The sequence below is a fragment of the Pristis pectinata genome, chromosome 16 (assembly GCF_009764475.1).
Source record: "Pristis pectinata isolate sPriPec2 chromosome 16, sPriPec2.1.pri, whole genome shotgun sequence".
In the NCBI taxonomy this organism is placed as follows: domain Eukaryota; kingdom Metazoa; phylum Chordata; class Chondrichthyes; order Rhinopristiformes; family Pristidae; genus Pristis; species Pristis pectinata.
In genome coordinates, this window is record NC_067420.1 from 4,152,025 (window position 1) to 4,170,589 (window position 18,565).

The 18,565-nt window shown below is 43.5% G+C and overlaps 1 protein-coding gene across 1 annotated transcript in view; it reads left to right on the forward strand.

The window, feature by feature from the left end:
- Positions 1–18,130, forward strand: part of pltp (phospholipid transfer protein) — a 37,169-nt gene extending 19,039 nt beyond the window's left edge. The window contains exons 12-16 of the mRNA XM_052031524.1: positions 2,527–2,594; positions 7,743–7,785; positions 11,713–11,776; positions 14,146–14,222; positions 16,124–18,130. Of these exons, the coding sequence (XP_051887484.1) occupies positions 2,527–2,594; positions 7,743–7,785; positions 11,713–11,776; positions 14,146–14,222; positions 16,124–16,231 (360 nt within the window). The 3' untranslated portion in view covers positions 16,232–18,130. The remainder of the gene's footprint in view (positions 1–2,526; positions 2,595–7,742; positions 7,786–11,712; positions 11,777–14,145; positions 14,223–16,123) is intronic.
- Positions 18,131–18,565: the final 435 nt, after the last annotated feature.

The following is an 18,565-nucleotide window of genomic DNA, read 5'->3' on the forward strand; positions in this document are numbered from 1 at the left end:
ATTCTACACACAATGTCCCTACAGTACGAACCCCTTACAGCATCACAGTGCCCCGACTGTCATACAGTATCCCTGCACTTACAGGTTCCCTACAATCACACTATGTGGCTGCAATCACACAGAGTCAAAGTCAAAGCCAAAGTCAAGTTTATTGCCATAAGCACAAGTCCATGTGTGCACAGGTGCAATGAAAAACTTGCAGCAGCATCACAGGCACATAGCATCAGGTAAGCAGCACTCACAAGAAAAAACATAAATTAACAAAATTTTTACATGAAAGGACACAATTAGAACAAAAAAAAAGTTCATTTTAATGCAAAGTGATCAAAGTGCTCATAATGTTGCTCAACTCTAGTGATTAGGGTTGTGCAGGTTGGTTCAAGAACCAAATGGTTGAAGGGAAGTAGCTGTTCCTGAACCTGGTGGTGTGGGACTTCAGGCTTCTGTACCTCCTGCCCGATGGTAGCTGTGAGAAGATGGAATGGCCATGGTGGGGATCTTTGATGATGGATGTTGCCTTCTTGAGGCAGCGCCTCCTGTAGATACTACCGATGGTAGGGAGGGACGTGCTCGTGATGTATTGGGCAGAGTCCACTTCTCTCTGCAGCTTCTTGCGTTCCTGCACATTCGAATTGCTGTACCGGACCATGATGCAACCAGTCAGGACATTCTCAACGGTACATCTGTAGAAGTTTGTTGGAGTGTTCGGTGACAAGCCGAACCTCTTTACAGTCTCAAAATACCCTGTGGTTACACTGCCCTTAAGCTCAGAATGTTCTTGTAGTCTAAGTGTCCATACAATCACAGTGCCCCTGCAATTAAAATTATACATTATCCCTCCAGTTATAATGTTCTCATGGTTATGGTATCCAGATAGTCAGACCACTCTCAGAATAGACCTGTGCCCTGAGATCCCTCTGGCCACCATTCCAAAGTCCTAATTCTGTTAAACTGCACCACTTGCAGATACCCTGGCCTGTTTTAATCCCTCTGGCCCATGGTATACTGTCCACCATTTTGCTGCCCCAACAAGAATGTAGTGTTTCCCCCAGCATACAAATCCACCTCCAAGGAGACATGTGTTGGGAAAGGTTGTGAATGTAAAAACAGAGGTTTGTGGAAAATTATAATGGAGCATTGAGTTTAAAGTTGGGGGTCACGGGGTTAGGGTGTGAAGAGCAGAGCCATGAGGGGATAGGAGGAAATATCAGCAACCGTGCGCATTGAAAGCTGTGACCCTGCACTCCGTCTCTCCTTCCCTCTTGACGTTCACCAGAAACCTGCTTCAGTCTTTTGACATCCAACTTGGAAAAATGTGAATTAGGAAAAACTGAAAGGTAGAGTATAATTTAAAAGGTGATATATTGGGAAATATTGATGTACAAAGTGACCCTGGTCATCAGGCACTGGAACCAAACCGCTTAACAAGCAGTTAAGGAGCCAAGAGGAATGTTGGTCTTCATTGCATAAAGTTTTGAGTGTAGAAGCAAGGATGTTCTCCTTCAATTATGTAGGACCTTGGTGAGACTACACCTGGAGTACTGTCTGCAGTTTTGGTCTCCTTACTGAAGAAAGGATATGTTTGCTGGAGAGGGAGTGCAGCGAGGATTCACCAGACTGATTCCTGGGAATGGCTTGATTGTCACATGAGGAGAGATTGGATTATCTAGTTCACTAGACTTTGGAAGAATGAGAGAGGATCTTTCTAGAAAGATACAAAATTCTGACAGGGCTTGACAGACTGGATGCGGGGAGGATGCTTCTCCTGGCTGGGGTGTCAAGAACGAGGGATCACAGTCTCAGGACTGTGAGGAGAAGTTTCTTTATTCAGAGGGTGAAGAACCTGAGGAATTCTCTGCCACAGAAAGCAGTGGAGGCCAAGTTGCCGAATATATTTTAAAAGGAGATAGATAGACAGAGAGACTCAAAAGGCATTGAGGGGTGCGGGGAGGAAGCAGGAATATAGTATTGAGATACAGGATCAGCCATGAACGTGTTGAACAGTGGAGTAAGCTTGAACAGCTGAATAGCCTTCTCCTGGTCCTACTTTCTATGCCCGGTCTTATGATCTGGAGATGAGAATTCAAATCCTACTGCAATAATTGGAGAATTTAAATTCAGTTAATTAAAGACTATCTCATATCAATCACTTATTTATGAACTTTGATTCCACATCACGTATGTGGCTAAAATATTAGTATCAGTTTACGTATGGTTAAAATGAAATGTGGACCACTTGAATGACCCTCTGAAGTGATTTGGGTCGTCAGAACCAGTCCTGTTCACAAAGGGTTGTGCACCCAGGGTATACAACAATACACTAAACCATAAATGACTATAGGTGATATCTGCAGATGATCTCAATGTATTTACAGTCCTCTGACAGGAACCCAAGCGAGATGAAGACGTGAGTACCTCTATCGGTACATTGTACAGTGGAGTGCAGTATGGACACATTAATGGATTGTTCACCAGCATCATGCAGTGGCACCTGTTCCACATTCTCATCTGGGTTTCTCATTGCAGGAGTCGAAGTTGAACGCAAAGGTGGCTTTGAAAGGGAAGAACCTAGCAATCACACTGGGTCTTAGAAGGTAGGACCACTGTGTCAGCTTGTAATGCTCATCTCTTGCAATGCATGGTAATGATCTATGTGATCCCAAGGAAGATCACTGGACCCTGGACCGGCGGCTTGATTGGCAGGTCACTCATTGGATCCAAGGAAAGAGTGACTTCCATAGTTTGACATACAGCCCAGTGAGGTACAGAGGACTGAATAGGTAAAGGTGCAAGACCCGAGAAATCATCCCAAGTTATAAAGGGCCCATCACTCAAATCAGCATTCAGAAGCCCATTCAAAATGGATCTGACTGCATTCCGATGTTTTCTGGCAGGAAGACCATCCACTCTGTTCTGCTTTATTACTATCCCATTAACGCCAGGTGAAGTTGCAATTTTTGCCCCCATGAGTGCAGGGCATGCACAGCAAAGTCACTTAACTGAGGAGCCTGCCACCCAGGAAGGTGACCCAAAATGGCCGACCAGTCTCAAAGAAACAGGCAACCTCCCTAAAATTTTCAGATAAAGCCCAACTCTCAGCATGGCGATAAGATTTAGGCCACCAGGTTCAAGTGTGTTCTGTGAGTACTGTTATTTATAGCTCCAAAAGTAGGCCAGGGCTTATTTTGACTCTTATTCATTTATCTGGATAGTTAAATATTAATGCCAAGAATATTGGGTTTGCTTTTTGACATGATGTGAAGCTCTGTGTAGATTCATGCCAGAATGTGAAGTCAACCTATCATAACTGATTCATCAACTATTTTGCAGTGAGGAAGGGTTCAATTAAACAGAAGGTTAGCATTGAAAAGAGAAAATGTGGATTGAGACAATACTGAGACAGGAATCAGGAAGCACTTAAGTAATGCAATAGCAGATATCACCCACAGGAGGGTACAGTCACATACCCTGGCCGGCAGGGTGCAGCAAATTCACAATAACTGGCCAAAATCAGCATCGTTTTGTGAAAGGGAAATCACATTTGACCAATTTATCATAGTTCTTTGAGGAAGTAGTATGTGCAATGGACAAAGGGATCTGGTGAAGGTAGCATACTCAGATTTCCAGAAGGCATTTGATAAGGTGCTGAAGCAAAGATTATAGTGGAAACAGAAGGCCATGGTGTTGGAGATAACACATTGGCATGGGTATATTCAGAACCTTATTCCTCAGGGCAATGGAAGCAGAGTCTGAATATTTTAAGGCAGAGGTAGATAGATTCTTGATGAGCAAGGTGCTGAAAGATTACCACTGATCGATGGGAAATTGCAATCAGATTAGCCATGATCTAATTGAACGGTGGAGCAGGGTTGATGGGCTGAGTGGCCTACTCCTACTCCTATTTGGTATGTTCATTTGCTGCCTCAATTGGAGGTAGCATTCCAGCATACTATATTCCATTTGTAAGTAGCTTTCACAGGGTACATTATTACAATCACGGGCAGTATTCCTGGCTACTTATAAGTAGAATTGTGGGAGGTTCTCCCAAGTAATTTAATGCAATTTAAGGCAGAACTTCTTGGTAATGATTAAAATCATGAGCAGTTAACCCTGGGTACCTGAAATTGGTATTGGAAGTGCTCCTAGATACCTTGATGCAGTTTCAGGCAACACTCCCTGAGTAGTTCAATCCTTCTACTTAGACAACTTCTCAGGATCACAGGTGACTTGCTGCCACTCCAGTTCTGGGCAGTGGGAAATTCCTGTGTGTAAATTCTTTAATGAGACATTGCCATTGCACACCAGCTACTTCAGGGATTTGACAGAGTGAGGTCTTGGTCCAGTAGCAAGGGGGACAAAATCAGTTGGAGAGCAGGCTTCGCTGTACAGACGTAACACTCATGGGTACGTGGACACAGACCCTGACACATGCAGGCGCATGCGCTCACACACACTCTCACACTCTCTCTCTCACACACACTCTTATACACAGCTGTCTCACACACACTTTCTCACACACACTCAAATCACACATTCTCACACTCACACATATGTTCACGTTTACACATACTCACACACACGCACATACAGCTTCACGCACATTTTTTTGTTTATGAACAGACAAAAGTTTATTGACTAAAAGCACTACAAAATGACATCCATTGTCAAAACTACAGCAACTGACACAAGAAAGAAAAAACTACGCAGACCGATTCTAACTACATAACTACAGCAGAGAACGCTAACTAAACAACTACAAAACGCACTATTTCGGATAAGAATCTCGTTCACACAAATACATACACTCACACACAATCTTGGTAAGGCTGTTTCCTCAACCTGGTTCCTTCCAACTTCCTCCCATCCCTCAGTCCCTCTGCCTCTGCCCCCTTTCTCTAATTGCCTCCCTTCATCGCACTCTTCTTTCTCAGATCCCTCCCCATTCACTCACCTCCTTCCCATCATCATGCCGCCCCACATGCTCTCACAAAGCACACTCAGCCCCACTACTCCCACTCCCCAGCTCCTGGGTGCTCCCTCTGCTCAACAGTGAGGCTGCCCACAACTGCTGCCACTCACCCTCAACAGGGTTGCTCCCTGATCATCCCTCCCCTTCTACCCCACAGTCACCCCCAGCACATGTTGAGCTGGAAGCCTGTGACACAGCCCAGACCATCCAGACCTCGTCCAGTAAACTGTCAGATGCTCATCCAGTGGTGTCCCACGTTGGAAAAATGAGGCTGTGAATTTAGGAGGAGCACAGGGGTGAGCAGGTCCCTGAGCCTAAGAGGAGCATGAGTTACAGAGAGGTCCTGAGTTTAAGGGAAGGATGAAATACAGAAGGTCCCTGAGTTTAAGAGGAGTTTGGGAGACAGAGACAGAGGACACTGCCAAATAATTATGGATGCCAGATATTGCTAATTGATCCTAAGGATAAAAGTTATGTACTTTGAGCACAAAACTACATTTTTAAGTAATGATTCCAATTGTTTCTGTTATACATAATGTTCCATATGAGTATATACTAGGTCAGTTGCTAGACCTGAAACCAAAGGAAATCTATTAAAAATGTTCAGCAGATCAGGCAGTGTCTATGGAGAGAGAAAAATTGAGTTAATACAAAGGGAGAAACTAAGTTACCTGAAAGTATTGAGTCGTGAGGCAGCAAAGGAAGATGTGTTAGAATATCCCATCCATACCTCCCCCACCCTCACTGCCACTTAAAACTACCTTTCCTCACCTTTCCAATTCCAATGAAGGGTCTTCATTCTGAATCATTGACTCTGTTTCTTTATCCACTGATACTGCCTGACTTGCTGAATGTTTTCAGCATTTCTGATTTTATTACCGGACTTCTACATTTGAAGAACTCCTTGTGTATAAGTGTAGGCTGCACTCCCTGGGCACTTTAATATAATTTTGGGCAGCTCTTCCTGATTCAATATCAGAGTTGTGGGCACAACTGAGTGTGATAAGAGAATTGTGGGCAGGACTTGTGGGTACAGTAAAATATTGTGAGCTATTTGGCAGGATCCAGTAATATAATTGTGGGGTAACTAATGAGGAAGTGTTCCTGAAGCCCACAGTATTGGTGGAAGGAAGAGGTAAATGCACAAAAAGCTGAAGAGAATCAGAATCAGATTTATAATCACTGACTTATATGACGTGAAGTTTGTTGTTTTTGTGGCAGCAGTACAGTGCAACTTAAAATTACTATAAATTACAAAAATAGTGCAAAAAAAAGGAAGATGTAAATGTAAAATATACCATCGTACAGCACTGATGAAGAGCAGGAAAGTTATCTCTATGTCATGGCCTAAATTTATCCCTCAGTCACCGTAATTAAAACTGGCTATCTGGTCAATGTTGCAGTGCTCTTTGTGGGATCCTAACTGCTCTGTCTCCGATGTCACCACCTTTTACAAGTACTTCATGAGCTGCAAAATTCTTGTAAGTGTCTTGATGTTGTAAAGGGCACTATACAAATGCAGGTTGTGGCAGTGTTGCATTACTGGGGCACCAGGCCATAGGGTGACTCATTAAACCGTGGCTTGAAGATGTCCTTGATGGTGGGGGGGTGGTTATGCCTGTGATGGAGTTGCCTGAGTCTACAACCCTCTGCAGCCTCTTGCAATCCTGTGCATTGGAGCCCCATACCAGGCGGTGATGCAACCAGTCAGAACGCTCTCCACCGTACATCTGTAGAAATTTGTAAGAGCCTTTGGTGACATACTAAATCTCCTCAAACTCCTAACGAAGTAGAGCCACTGGCATGCCTTCTTCGTGATTGCATCAATGTGTTGGGCCCAGGGTAGATCCTCCGAGATGTTGACGCCCAGGAACTTGAAACTGCTCACCCTTTCCACCGCTGACGCCTCAATGAGGACTGGTGTGTGTTCTCCCGACCTCCTCTTCCTGAAGTCCACAGTCAGTTTCTTGGTCTTGCTGACATTCAGTGCGAGAAGAGATTTACTGGAATGAGGCAGTAAATTATTGGGTTTGGGATTCCGGATGATCTCAGTGGACAGGTTATTAGGCCATATGACCATTTCACTGATGCTGTGAGCTATTTTTCTACGTCTTCCATTTCTCATAGCAAGCTCCCTGTGGGTTGCATAAGCGAGAATATCAGCTGCTGCTGGTTTTGGGCTCTGAGTCCCAGCTTGGACACTGGGTGTAACACGTTGAACACAAAAATATTTCACATTTCACTCTGCAGGGACAATTTCATTATGGAATTCTGCTTGAGAGGTTTAGGTATCAGAATGGATGAGTTCACTTTTGTGAAAATACGTGTGGGAATTACAGTTTATAAACTGAGACTTTCAGTTATGAGGTGTGTACTGCACTGAAACATACATATTATAGGAGCAACATCATGAGAAGTACAGTCCGCAGGACAAGAGCCACCAATTGTTCTGTGCTGTACAGGAGATACTTAAAGGAATAACACGCACAAAAAGTGCTGGATAAACTCAGCAGGTCAGGCAGCATGTATGGAGGGAAATAAACAGTTGACGTTTCAGGTCGAGACCCTCCATCAGGACCTGATTGACCTTCATCAGGTCCTGATGAAGGGTCTCGACCCGAAACGTCAACTGTTTATTTCCCTCCACAGATGCTACCTGACCTGCTGAGTTCCTCCAGCACTTTTTGTGTGAGTTGCCCCAGATTCCAGCACCACAGAATCGCTTCTGTCTCCATACTTAAAGGAATGCTTTGATGATTTTCTTTCCCCTTAGATTCAGGATGTTCTCAGCGAAGTCAACTCTGGAATCACTGGCGGTAAGTAGTCACAATCGGGAGAAGGATCTTTATCACTGCTGCATGGGCAACAGTCTGATGGAACATTTGCCTGTTTCAGAATGCACTCAATTAGCAATGCAAACTGTGTAGGAGTTGTCTATTTGATGAGATTTTAAACCACGACTTTGGCTACTCTCTCAGGTAAATGTAAAATATACCATCCTACAGCACTGATGAAGAGCAGAAAAGTTATCTCTATGTCATGGGCTAAATTTATCCCGCAGTCAACGGCTTTGTTAACAGTGTAGGGGGAGCCACAGTTCAGGAAGAAGGAAGACATTTCAGGGGTACCTATACATCGTCGGAGCAAATACAATGGAGATGGAGGAACTGGGAGAATGGAAATAGAATCTTTACAGGAGGCAGGGTGGGACAAAGAGATAGCTGTGGAAATCAGCAGGCTTGTATTGGATGTCAGTAGCTGGCCCATCTCCTGAGATGGAGACAGAGAGATGCAGTCAAGGAAGGGAGGAGACAGAGATTGACCAGGTGAAGGTGAGAGCAGGGAGGAAATTGCAAAAGTTATGAAACTGTAGAGTTCTGCATGAGTGCAGGAGGCAGAGCGAATGCAGGCATTAGAGTACTGGAGAAAGACTCAAGGGAATGGGCCCAGAAAGAACTGGAACAAAGACTGTGCCACACATCCCACAGAAAGAGGCATAGCTTGGGCCCACGTAAGTGCCCGTGGCTGCACCTTTGATCTGGAGAAAGTAAGTGGAGTTGAAGAAGTTGTTCAATGTGAGAACAGGTTCAGCCAAGTGAATGAGTGTGCTCAAGGAGGAAGCAGAGGGCCCTCAGACCAGCCCAATGTGAGATGGAGGTGTAAGGAGATTGTATGTCCGTGATAAAGATGAGTCTGTTGGGACCAGGGCTTGGAAATGGTCAAAAAAGCGGAGGGCATTGGAATTGTCATGGATATAGCGGGGATGGACTGGGCCAGAGGAAGAATGATAGAGTCAAGGTAGGGAGAATAAGTTCAGTGGGGGAAAGAACAGGCCAAAACAATGGATCTGTCAGGGAGTCCTGCTTGTGGGTTATGGGCAGGACATAGAGTCAAGCTGTGCAGGGCTGCGCACTATAAGACTGGAATGTCTTCTTTATGAACTGTGGCTTCCCCTCTCCCATTGTTCATAAAGTCCTTGACCACATCTCATCCATATCCTGTGTCTCTGTTCCCGCACCCTTTCCTCTGGGACAGAACAAGGATTGAATTCTCCTGGTCCTCACCTTCCACCCCACCAGTCTCCACATTCAACAGATCATTCTCCACAATTTCACCCGCTTCAATGAAATTCCACCAGCAGACATGCCTTCTCCTCTCCTCCCCTTCATGACTCCCTGGTCCACTCTTCTGTTCCCACCAACTACCACCCCCACTTCTCACAGCACTTTCCCGTGCAACTACAGGCGATGCCCCACTTGTCCTTTCACCTCTTCCCTTCCCACCATCCAGGGACCCAAACAGTCTTTCCAGGTGAAGCAGCGATTCACTGGCACTTCTTCCAAACTAATGTACCGCATTCAGTGTTCACAACGTGGTCTCCTCCATATTGGATAAACCACAATGCAGACTGGGTGGCCACTCTGCAGTACAGCTATGCTCAGTCCTCAGGGCTCCTTGCCTACCACTTTAATTCTCCCTACCGTTCTCAGTCCAAACTCTGTCCCTGGCTTCCTGCACTGTTCCAATGAAGCCCAAAATAAGCTCAAGGAACAGTGCCTCTTCTTGTGACTCAGTACGTTACCATCATCAGAACTCAACACCAGGGTGAACAATTTCACATAATTGGCCCCGAGTTCCACATTTCCAGCAGTTTTTCTCTCTTTCCCCTTATGGTAATTTAAGATTCCATTTGCTCCCTGTTTACACCAACCCCAGACATACTTTTTAAGCTTCCCTTGCCTTTACCAGCCTCGTTCACCTGGCACCAACTGGGTCATTCATTCTCTCCTGGTCTCCAACCTATCCCAGACGTGCTGCTTTGTTCTCTCTGCCCCTCCTTCCTTTCATCACAATTGGTAATTCCTTTTCTCTCTAACTTATCCCAGCTGCGATGGAAAGTCATTGATCTAAAACATTAACTCTGTCTCCCTTACAGATGCCGCCCAATCTGCTGAGTATTTCTGGCATTTTTCTTTAAGGTTTCTATCTTCTGCAGTTTTTTTCAATATTGGATTAATGGCCAAGTAATTGTGAAGGCTGTTGTTCGAAGGCTGAAATATTTGCCACCTCACTGGGGGAGCTCACTGCTCTTCAAAAGTTTAACTGTTTAACATCCGAGATGGTAGGGTCTTTGTTCATTATCTTATTTGAAAGATAGCACCTCTGACACAGCAGCTCTCCCTCAGCCCTGCATCAAATCTGTTCAAATCTTGAAAATGGTACACAAATCTACCTTCCGTCTCAGAGACAAGAGACCTAACTTCAGAGCCAAGGTTGATACCAAAAGAGATGTGATTTTAGATGCTATGTTCCATACGTGTATACAGTATATGCACACATGCATATTTATGTTTGTGTGTACATAATATGTATTGGTATTGGTTTATTATTGTCACTTGTACCGAGGTACAGTGAAAAACTTGTCTTGCATACCGATTGTACAGGTCAATTCATTACACAGTGCAGTTACATTGGGTTAGTACAGAGTGCATTGAGGTAGTACAGGTAAAAACAATAACAGTACAGAGTAAAGTGTCACAGCGACAGAGAGAGTGCAGTGCAATAAGGTGCAAGGTCACAACGAGGTAGATCGTGAGGTCAGAGTCCATCTCATCATATAAGGGAACCGTTCAATAGTCTTATCACAGTGAGGTAGAAGCTGTCCTTAAGCCTGGTGGTATGTGCCCTCAGGCTCCTGTATCTTCTACCTGATGGAAGAGGAGAGAAGAGAGAATGACCCGGGTGGGTGGGGTCTTTGATTATGCTGGCTGCTTCACCGAGGCAGTGAGAGGTAAAGACAGAGTCCAAAGAGGGGAGGCGGGTTTCCGTGATGCGCTGCGCTGTGTCCACAACTCTCTGCATAAAGAACAACAATAATGGACATAGATCTTTGTTTTTTTCCCATGCACACCTATAAAGGCAATTAAAACACCATTGCCAGAAGTCCAGAGGAAGATCTTGTAATGAGACCTGGAGCCAGGGTCAGTTGTTTACTGATGGCAACCAACCAACAAAGATGGCCGCCCAGGCCACAACAAATATGGCCACACATCCCCTAGATAACATGGCTACCAGCCCCAACAACCATAGCCAATAGCTCAATCAGACTTGGTTGCCAATGCATAATAAATATGGCCATCCAGTCCTCAAAAACCATGGGTACCCAATCCACAACTAGGAAACATGCCTAACAACCCACAACAAATGCAGCCACCCAATTATGGGGGATATTTTGTTATCACACTGCAATAGGAACACTTTTTTCACGTTATTTTTTAATTTGTCAAGGACACATGAGAAGATCTTTGCATCTATCTCACTAATTGCTCAGCCCCACTCCCTGTTGCATGACAGGAGAAGCTCCGAGAAAACGATCCACGTGTTGAAAACATTCTGGTAATGCAGGAACTGGTTAATGAGTTGAAACCTGTGAAAAGGTGGTCGTACACCTGAGGTCACACATCCAAAGGAAGGGGTACAGAAGAGCCAATGGGTTGTGAATGTTGAGGCTGAGCTTCTTTAATGATTGGTACTCACTACATTGTCAGTAATTTGCTTTACATCATGAAGATGGTGACAGCACTAGGATGGGGTCATTGCTATGATCTTTGTTTCACTGCCGATGAAAGTCTTTGAAAACATTGGCAAATATGTATCTTCAATATCATAAGACACAATAGCTGGTGGGAGCAATGAAGTGGTGTGAATTTCATTTGATTATTGACACCTCTGTACTCTTATAGTTGATTCCTATCCAGGCTCCAATGAAGGCTCTTCTGCAGCTCACTATCATGCCGATTATCAATGGTAAGTGCTGATCTCATACTCATCTATTATCACAGTTCGGTGCAGTATTGGTATTGGTTTACTATTGTCACTTGCACCAAGGTGTTTACACATTCATGATGTGCAGATTATCAGTTAGTTACTGTATCTACACACTCATGCTATTGGAGAGATTCTTAGAGTAGGGTGTTGGTTTTACACATCCCATTGTATAGATTATCACATTTAGCTGCTACATTTACATACTCACCAATGTAGATTATAACAAGAATTATATTTACTAGCACAGGTCAATGTATAAATTGCCACAATTAGGTGCTATATTTACACACCATGATATTTTGTAGATTTTGACAATGGTCTGTTTTATTTACACGTGTACGTAACTGTCATGGTTAGCTGCTGTATTTACATTCCCAAATTATTAAATGGATGCTCACAGCTGGGCACCATACTTACACACTCACAATAATGTGCAGATAATCATAATTAGGCACTGTATATTATCATGATTAGGTGTGCTGATTTTCAGAATTTACACTGTCACACCATTTTGTTGATTATTACAGCTTGGTGCTATACTTACAAACCCACACTCTTGTGTGGAGTGTCACAGTCAGGTATTATTTTACATACTTCAAAGTCGAGTTTATTGTCAGATGCACAAGTAGATGTGTGCACAGGTGCAATGAAAAACTTGCAGCAGCATCACAGGAACATAGCATCAGACATACAACATTCCCGAGAAAAACATAAATTAAACAAATTAAACACAATTTTTACATAAATTATACTCAATTTTTGTGGAACGAGCTGCCAAGGGAAGTGGTTGAGGCAGGTTCAATAGAAACATTTAAAAGACACTTGGACAAGTACATGGATAGGAAAGGTTTAGAGGGATGTGGGCCAAACGTGGACAAACGTAGCTTAGATAGGCATCCTGGTCAGCATGGACCAGTTGGGCCAAAGGGCCTGTTTCCGTTCTATGACAAGAAAGAACACAATTAGAACAAGACAAAATGTCCCTTGTAATGCAAAGTGGTCATCGTTTTGCTATACTGAGGTAGTGATTAGGGTTGTGCCGGTTGGTTCAAGAACCGAATGGTTGAAGGGAAGTAGCTATTCCTGAACCTGGTGGTGTGGGACTTCAGGCTTCTGTACCTCCTGCCCGATGGTAGCTGCAATGGTGGGGATCTTTGATGGTGGGTGCTGCCTTCATATAGATACTTCCGATGGTGGGGAGGGATGTGCTCGCGATGTATTGGGCTGAGTCCACTCCTCTCTGCAGCGTCAGATCTTAAAGTATACAACTACGTCGCTGTTGGCAGCTAGCAAAATGTTGCCTCTCTGGCGCCATCTCGTGTTCGGTGACACTTATGACATTGCGTAGGTTTTCACGGTTAAGTGCTGCATCTACAGACTCACATCATCGTGCAGATTCTCAGGACTGGCTGCTGGATTTGTACAAACTCCATTGTGTAGATCATTAGTTTTTAGTGCCATAATTACAAACATATTATTGCTTGGCTCCTAGCTTATGGCTGCCATATACACTCATGTAGTTTTTTTTCTTAAAAGATATTTTATTCACAATATATACAGTATATGCAATTGGGGCATGTCTGTATTTACATTCATTATACCATCATTTCAATACATTCCCTCATAAAACATCAACACCCCTCATGTTTCATCCTTATGCATCAGTGGAGCATTTGGGAGGTTGTTACACAGGACCCAACCTCTCAGATGTCCAGTACAGTAAGACCCTATCCTGTGCTCCTTCACCACAGAGTCTTTGTGGTGGGGCACTGAGCTTCAGTGTGTCTCTCAACACATACTCCTGCACCCTGGAATGTGCCAGTTGGGCAGCATTTGCTTGCAGACATCTCCTTATACCGGAAGAACAACAAGTTTCGGGCAGATCAAAGTGTGTCTTTCACCAAATTGATATTTGTCTCGGTAGATGTCCCTGGGAACAGCCTGTATATCAGAGAGTCCTCTGTTAGGCAGCTGCTTGTATTAGGTAGGGTTATATACATAAGACATCCAAGTCTGACTGCGTCCTCATTCCCATATCCAGGAAATCACTCTATAGTCCCAGTGGCAGAAACGTCTGCTTCTGTTCTGCACTCCCTATTCGCAGGGAAGCTGAGTGGATTTGCAGTGCACTTACTCTAACCTCAGTTGAGATCAACTGTCTGAGCAGGAGTTAGAGTGTTACGGCCCGTATGGTTCAAGCTGGCAGCACCTTTAATGCAAGTCACTGGAATAGATGACATTGTGTCTGCCTGACCAAAACTGGGAAGTAAGTAACTTGTGCTGTGCGAACTCTCCCTCCAAAGCAGCTGTTTACTCTCCAGCTGTTTTTTTAATCTTTCTCTGCTTAGAACAAGCTTTTCGAGGAGTGCACATTCCACTGCCAGAAGGAATTGACCTCATCAATGAGACTGTGACGAGCCACATGGTGAGTAATCTAACACATTAAAGGGCCCTGTGCACTATTTACACAAATCTTTTTACAGGTTTGGTGACTACTGATATGGAACAGTTGAAAACTGCTGTGATTTTGGACCTGACTAATTTGTCAATAGATTGCACAATATGCCAGCCGTGTATTTCTCCATACATGTTGCTATGTGTTAGCCCATCAAACCTGACCATTTATCAGCTTGTGTGTTATGACTTACGTTACCATGCACCAGCCCATGTAACACTCCACACACAATAAAGAACACCAGTCCTGTACCATGTAATCTGCTGTGTTAAAGTCTATGCTAAAAATAATGCCAGTGTGAAATATACTGCTGCCCACCCCAGCATCATCCCCAAACAATGGTAATGAACACAAGATTTACACTTAACTCCTCACAAAACAACGCTACAGATTTATCCCTCCAGTTACGGATTATAGATATGGCAGGAAAGATAGGTCAGATTTCCAGGAATCATGTCCCATAGTGGAAGACCCCTGCAGTACCAATGACCAGAGATCTGCTTGAAGGGTTATTTCTTCATTTTCTCTGCTTTTGAGTTGGTTACGCAGTCTGCTAGTTTGGACAAATTTCCTTGAAATACCTTGTGAGAAAGAAGAGTTCCATTTCAGGTTTGATTTGTGGTCAAAAAAAAAATGGCTCAGGCAAACAGCAATTGTCTAATCCTGTGACCTTAAAAACAGCTGTGAGTTGGAAACATTGCAAGACAGGGTGGGGAGGGAGGGTGGAATTTAAAGCTAAGATGCACAAGTTAGCTGGCAATCCTTTGTGGGATGGAGCAGTTCCATTTCATAGCACACAAAGTCATCTGGTCTCACCATTACGGAAATACTCCCTTTGTTCTACCCATCCCTCTCCCACCTTCCCTGCTATCTAAAACTAACTTGTTTTCTCTTTTTCCCAGTTCAGATGAAGGGTTACAGATCTGAAACATTGACTGTTTCTCTCTCCTCAGATGCTGCCCAACCTGCCAAGTGTTTCCAGAATGTTCCGTTTTTATTTTGGATTCCCAGCATCTGTGCTTTTTTTTAAATCGAGAGTTGCATGGATTTGTAAAGGGTCACACAAGCCCAATTTGACTTTTTAAATTTTAGGACCAGGAGGCAGAATTTAAAAGTTGGAGCCACGGTTTCATAATCAAAGGTATTAAGGGAAAGGGAGGTATGGATTTAGGTCACTGATCAGCCATGATCTCATTGAATCATGAAACAGATCTGAGGGGCAGAATGTCTAAATCAGTTGCCTTCTTCCAATGTTCCATGTGAGTTTTAATGGCAGGATTGAATTTTCTTTAAAATAAAACCTTTCAAAAAAAATTGAGAGAGGTTTGGGATCACCAGAGAGGTTTAGTTACTAGGGAGGGGTTCCAAACACAGGGAAATGGGAGTCAGAGAGCAGAATGGATTGAACATCACAGGGGAAGGAATGTGGACTGTACTTTAGGGGAGGGGTCAGATATAGGAGAGAGAGCTGGTTAAAAGAGACGTTAGATTGGGAGTGAAGGTTGGACGTTGAGTTGAAATTGGTCGCAGAAAACGGGATGTGCCTGGAGGCCTAGTGGAAACATTCTTGTGTCCTCTGCCCACACCTAATGCTTGGAAAGGCGCTTATCTTTTTCAGCCAATTACCATGATCCTGGCATCTGGGAAACTTGACTGGGTGGAGTCAAGTGTAAAACAGAACTAAAATATGAAGCATCCAGTCTTAAAAAAGCAGCTTGGTCATCCTGTCTGAACCAAAAAAAATCCTGAAGATCCCTAATTTACATCCATTGAAACTGGAATTTGATCAGTTGGGTGAATGATTTATGATTTTATTTTTAAGCTTAATAGAAAAATGCGTGTTTGCCAATTGTACTTTTTGTGATTCCTAGGGTTTTCTGTCGATTGGAGCTGATTTACACTTTTACAAAGGCCTGAGGGAGGTGATTAATAAGAACACACAGCAACTCCCCCCAAACAATGCAACTCTTCCCAAGTAGGAACAAGGCTGTGAAGATTGGTAACTTCTATACAGTGTAGGAAGACGAACAGCAGTATTCTACTTACCTATTAACTATTGTTGTATTTTATTAGCCAGACACTGGCTCTATAGAATCTATTCACTTTGTATTAATAAGTCTCTGGCAGAGTGTAGAGTCAAACATTTCAAGTTTTTGTTGTACACTGAAGGTCAGATTGGTGGTATAAGTGCAACCACTGATTGTTCATTATCATTGTATTCTTGCAGAGTTTGTGCTAATGAACACCACTAAAAATGCACCACAATCTGAAAGGGAGGGAAAAATACCACTGCAGAACCCTGGGCACAATCTTAACTACACTGAACGTATGATTATAGATTGCAGGTGACGGTGTATGGCTCATGAATATCCAACCCCCCCCCCCCCCACATCATCACTGTATTATAAAGTTACAGTTCCAGGGTCATGCCACGATCCCAAACTTGAGAAGAAGGTGGGTTAAACAATGGACAACACCTCCTGTTAATCATGGAATCACACTGTGGTATGAGCAGTTCTCCTGTACATTGTGTTGATAATGCAAGAGACCCACTCATCATGCCCATTGTATGTACATTGTTACCTTCCAGTTTGGATTATGGGGTACACAGACTGAAGGTAATAATGTACACACCAGCTACTGCATCCTGCAGATTGATAGCAATGGGTCTACTCATTCGTTAAAGTTGTGGCCAGCTAAACACAAAGACTATGTGTGATTAGTGGAGCTGGTTTCTTTTGTGTGGGCTATTTGCAATTTACATCAGGAATCATGGAAGTGACTTCCATGCATAACTTTAGATCCATACTGGCCAGTTTACAACTTGCACAAATAAACTTTGCTTTATTCACTTTGGAGAGACTTTCAGTAACCAGTGCATTGTATTGATGGTAGATTCCCTTGTTCAGCCAAAATTGCCATTTGTTCATCTTTTGTCGCTCTTCTCATATCTATTAGGCTCATCAAAGTGAGGGATGTTACACAATTGAGCATTTGCAATTTTGTGCACAGCATCAGTCACCTCTGGACCTGTCTTCACAGTGCCCTAAGTGTACACATTGGTCCCCATCTTGTGGTGATGTCTCTCCGTTCTCAAGCTGGGAGAACCCAACACCTGGCCATCAGTTGCCTCTCCATCCCCCACACCAACCATTTGCTGCCTCCCTGAGCCCCACAGCAGCCAGCAGCTGCCTTTCCATTCCCCACAGCATCCATCAACTGCCTATGAATTTGGTTGTCAATTCAAGTGTCAAATAAGGAACAGAGCTAAAACTGCTCAAACTCATTTCACTAGGGCTGTAACATACAGCATATTGTAAAGTCTGTCACTAAACCAAGGTCTCAAAGATTATTGGAAACTATCTAAGAGACTATTGAAACTCACTTCAGCCAATACTGGACCAGGTGTGACATGGTTTATTGTCAGAGGGTTGTGAATTCCTGGCAATAATGCTGGTGTTAGACAGTAAATGTAAGAGTTATACTTCATGTGGAGGTGATCATAGGTTAAAATCTCCATGTAAGGTGCTAGAGGATTAGAATTAAATGCTCCATGTCATTGATGGCCATGTGCTGAATGTTCTGTTCTTAACAGTACTGGTGAGTTAAGTCCTCCGTATAATGATTCCATATACAAAATATTCCTTGTAATGGTACCATAGCAGTAGATATTCTCTGCCATGGTGCCTGTAATGCTGCTGGATAAATTATCTGAAGTATTGGATTATAGAGAATGCCAGTTTAGACGTATACTGTAAAGTAATAACTCATGCAGTTCATCAGCGTGTTAACCAAATATAATAATGCACCCATATCTTTCCATCAATGAACAACTGTATCGCACAACGTGTAATAAAAATTATGACGATATCTCAGTACTTGAAGTGAATCATCCTTTGGTGAACATTAATCCCAGTACGACGTCAGTAATCCATCCTGTCCCAGGAGAATCGCTGGACGACTGAGTGCAAAGTTTTATTTATGACGTGTGAGCAGCTTTGTCCAGGATGTCTTGAGCTTCCTGAATTGCACTCACCAATCCAGTGGAGAGTGTTCCATCTCACTCCTGACTTGTGCCAAGGACAGGGGCAGCAGGCACATGAGACCACCACCGCCTACAGGCTCCCCTCCAAGTCATACACCACACTGACATGAAAGCATCCTTTCATGGTTACTCTGTTTAAATCCTGTGGGAGTACTGTAAACTCTGACTACCTAGATATTCGGTATGCTCAGAACCATACACGATCTGTAAACATGCACAGTGTTCTTAAAAAAGAAATGTATTAAAATAGCACAATAATAACTACTCT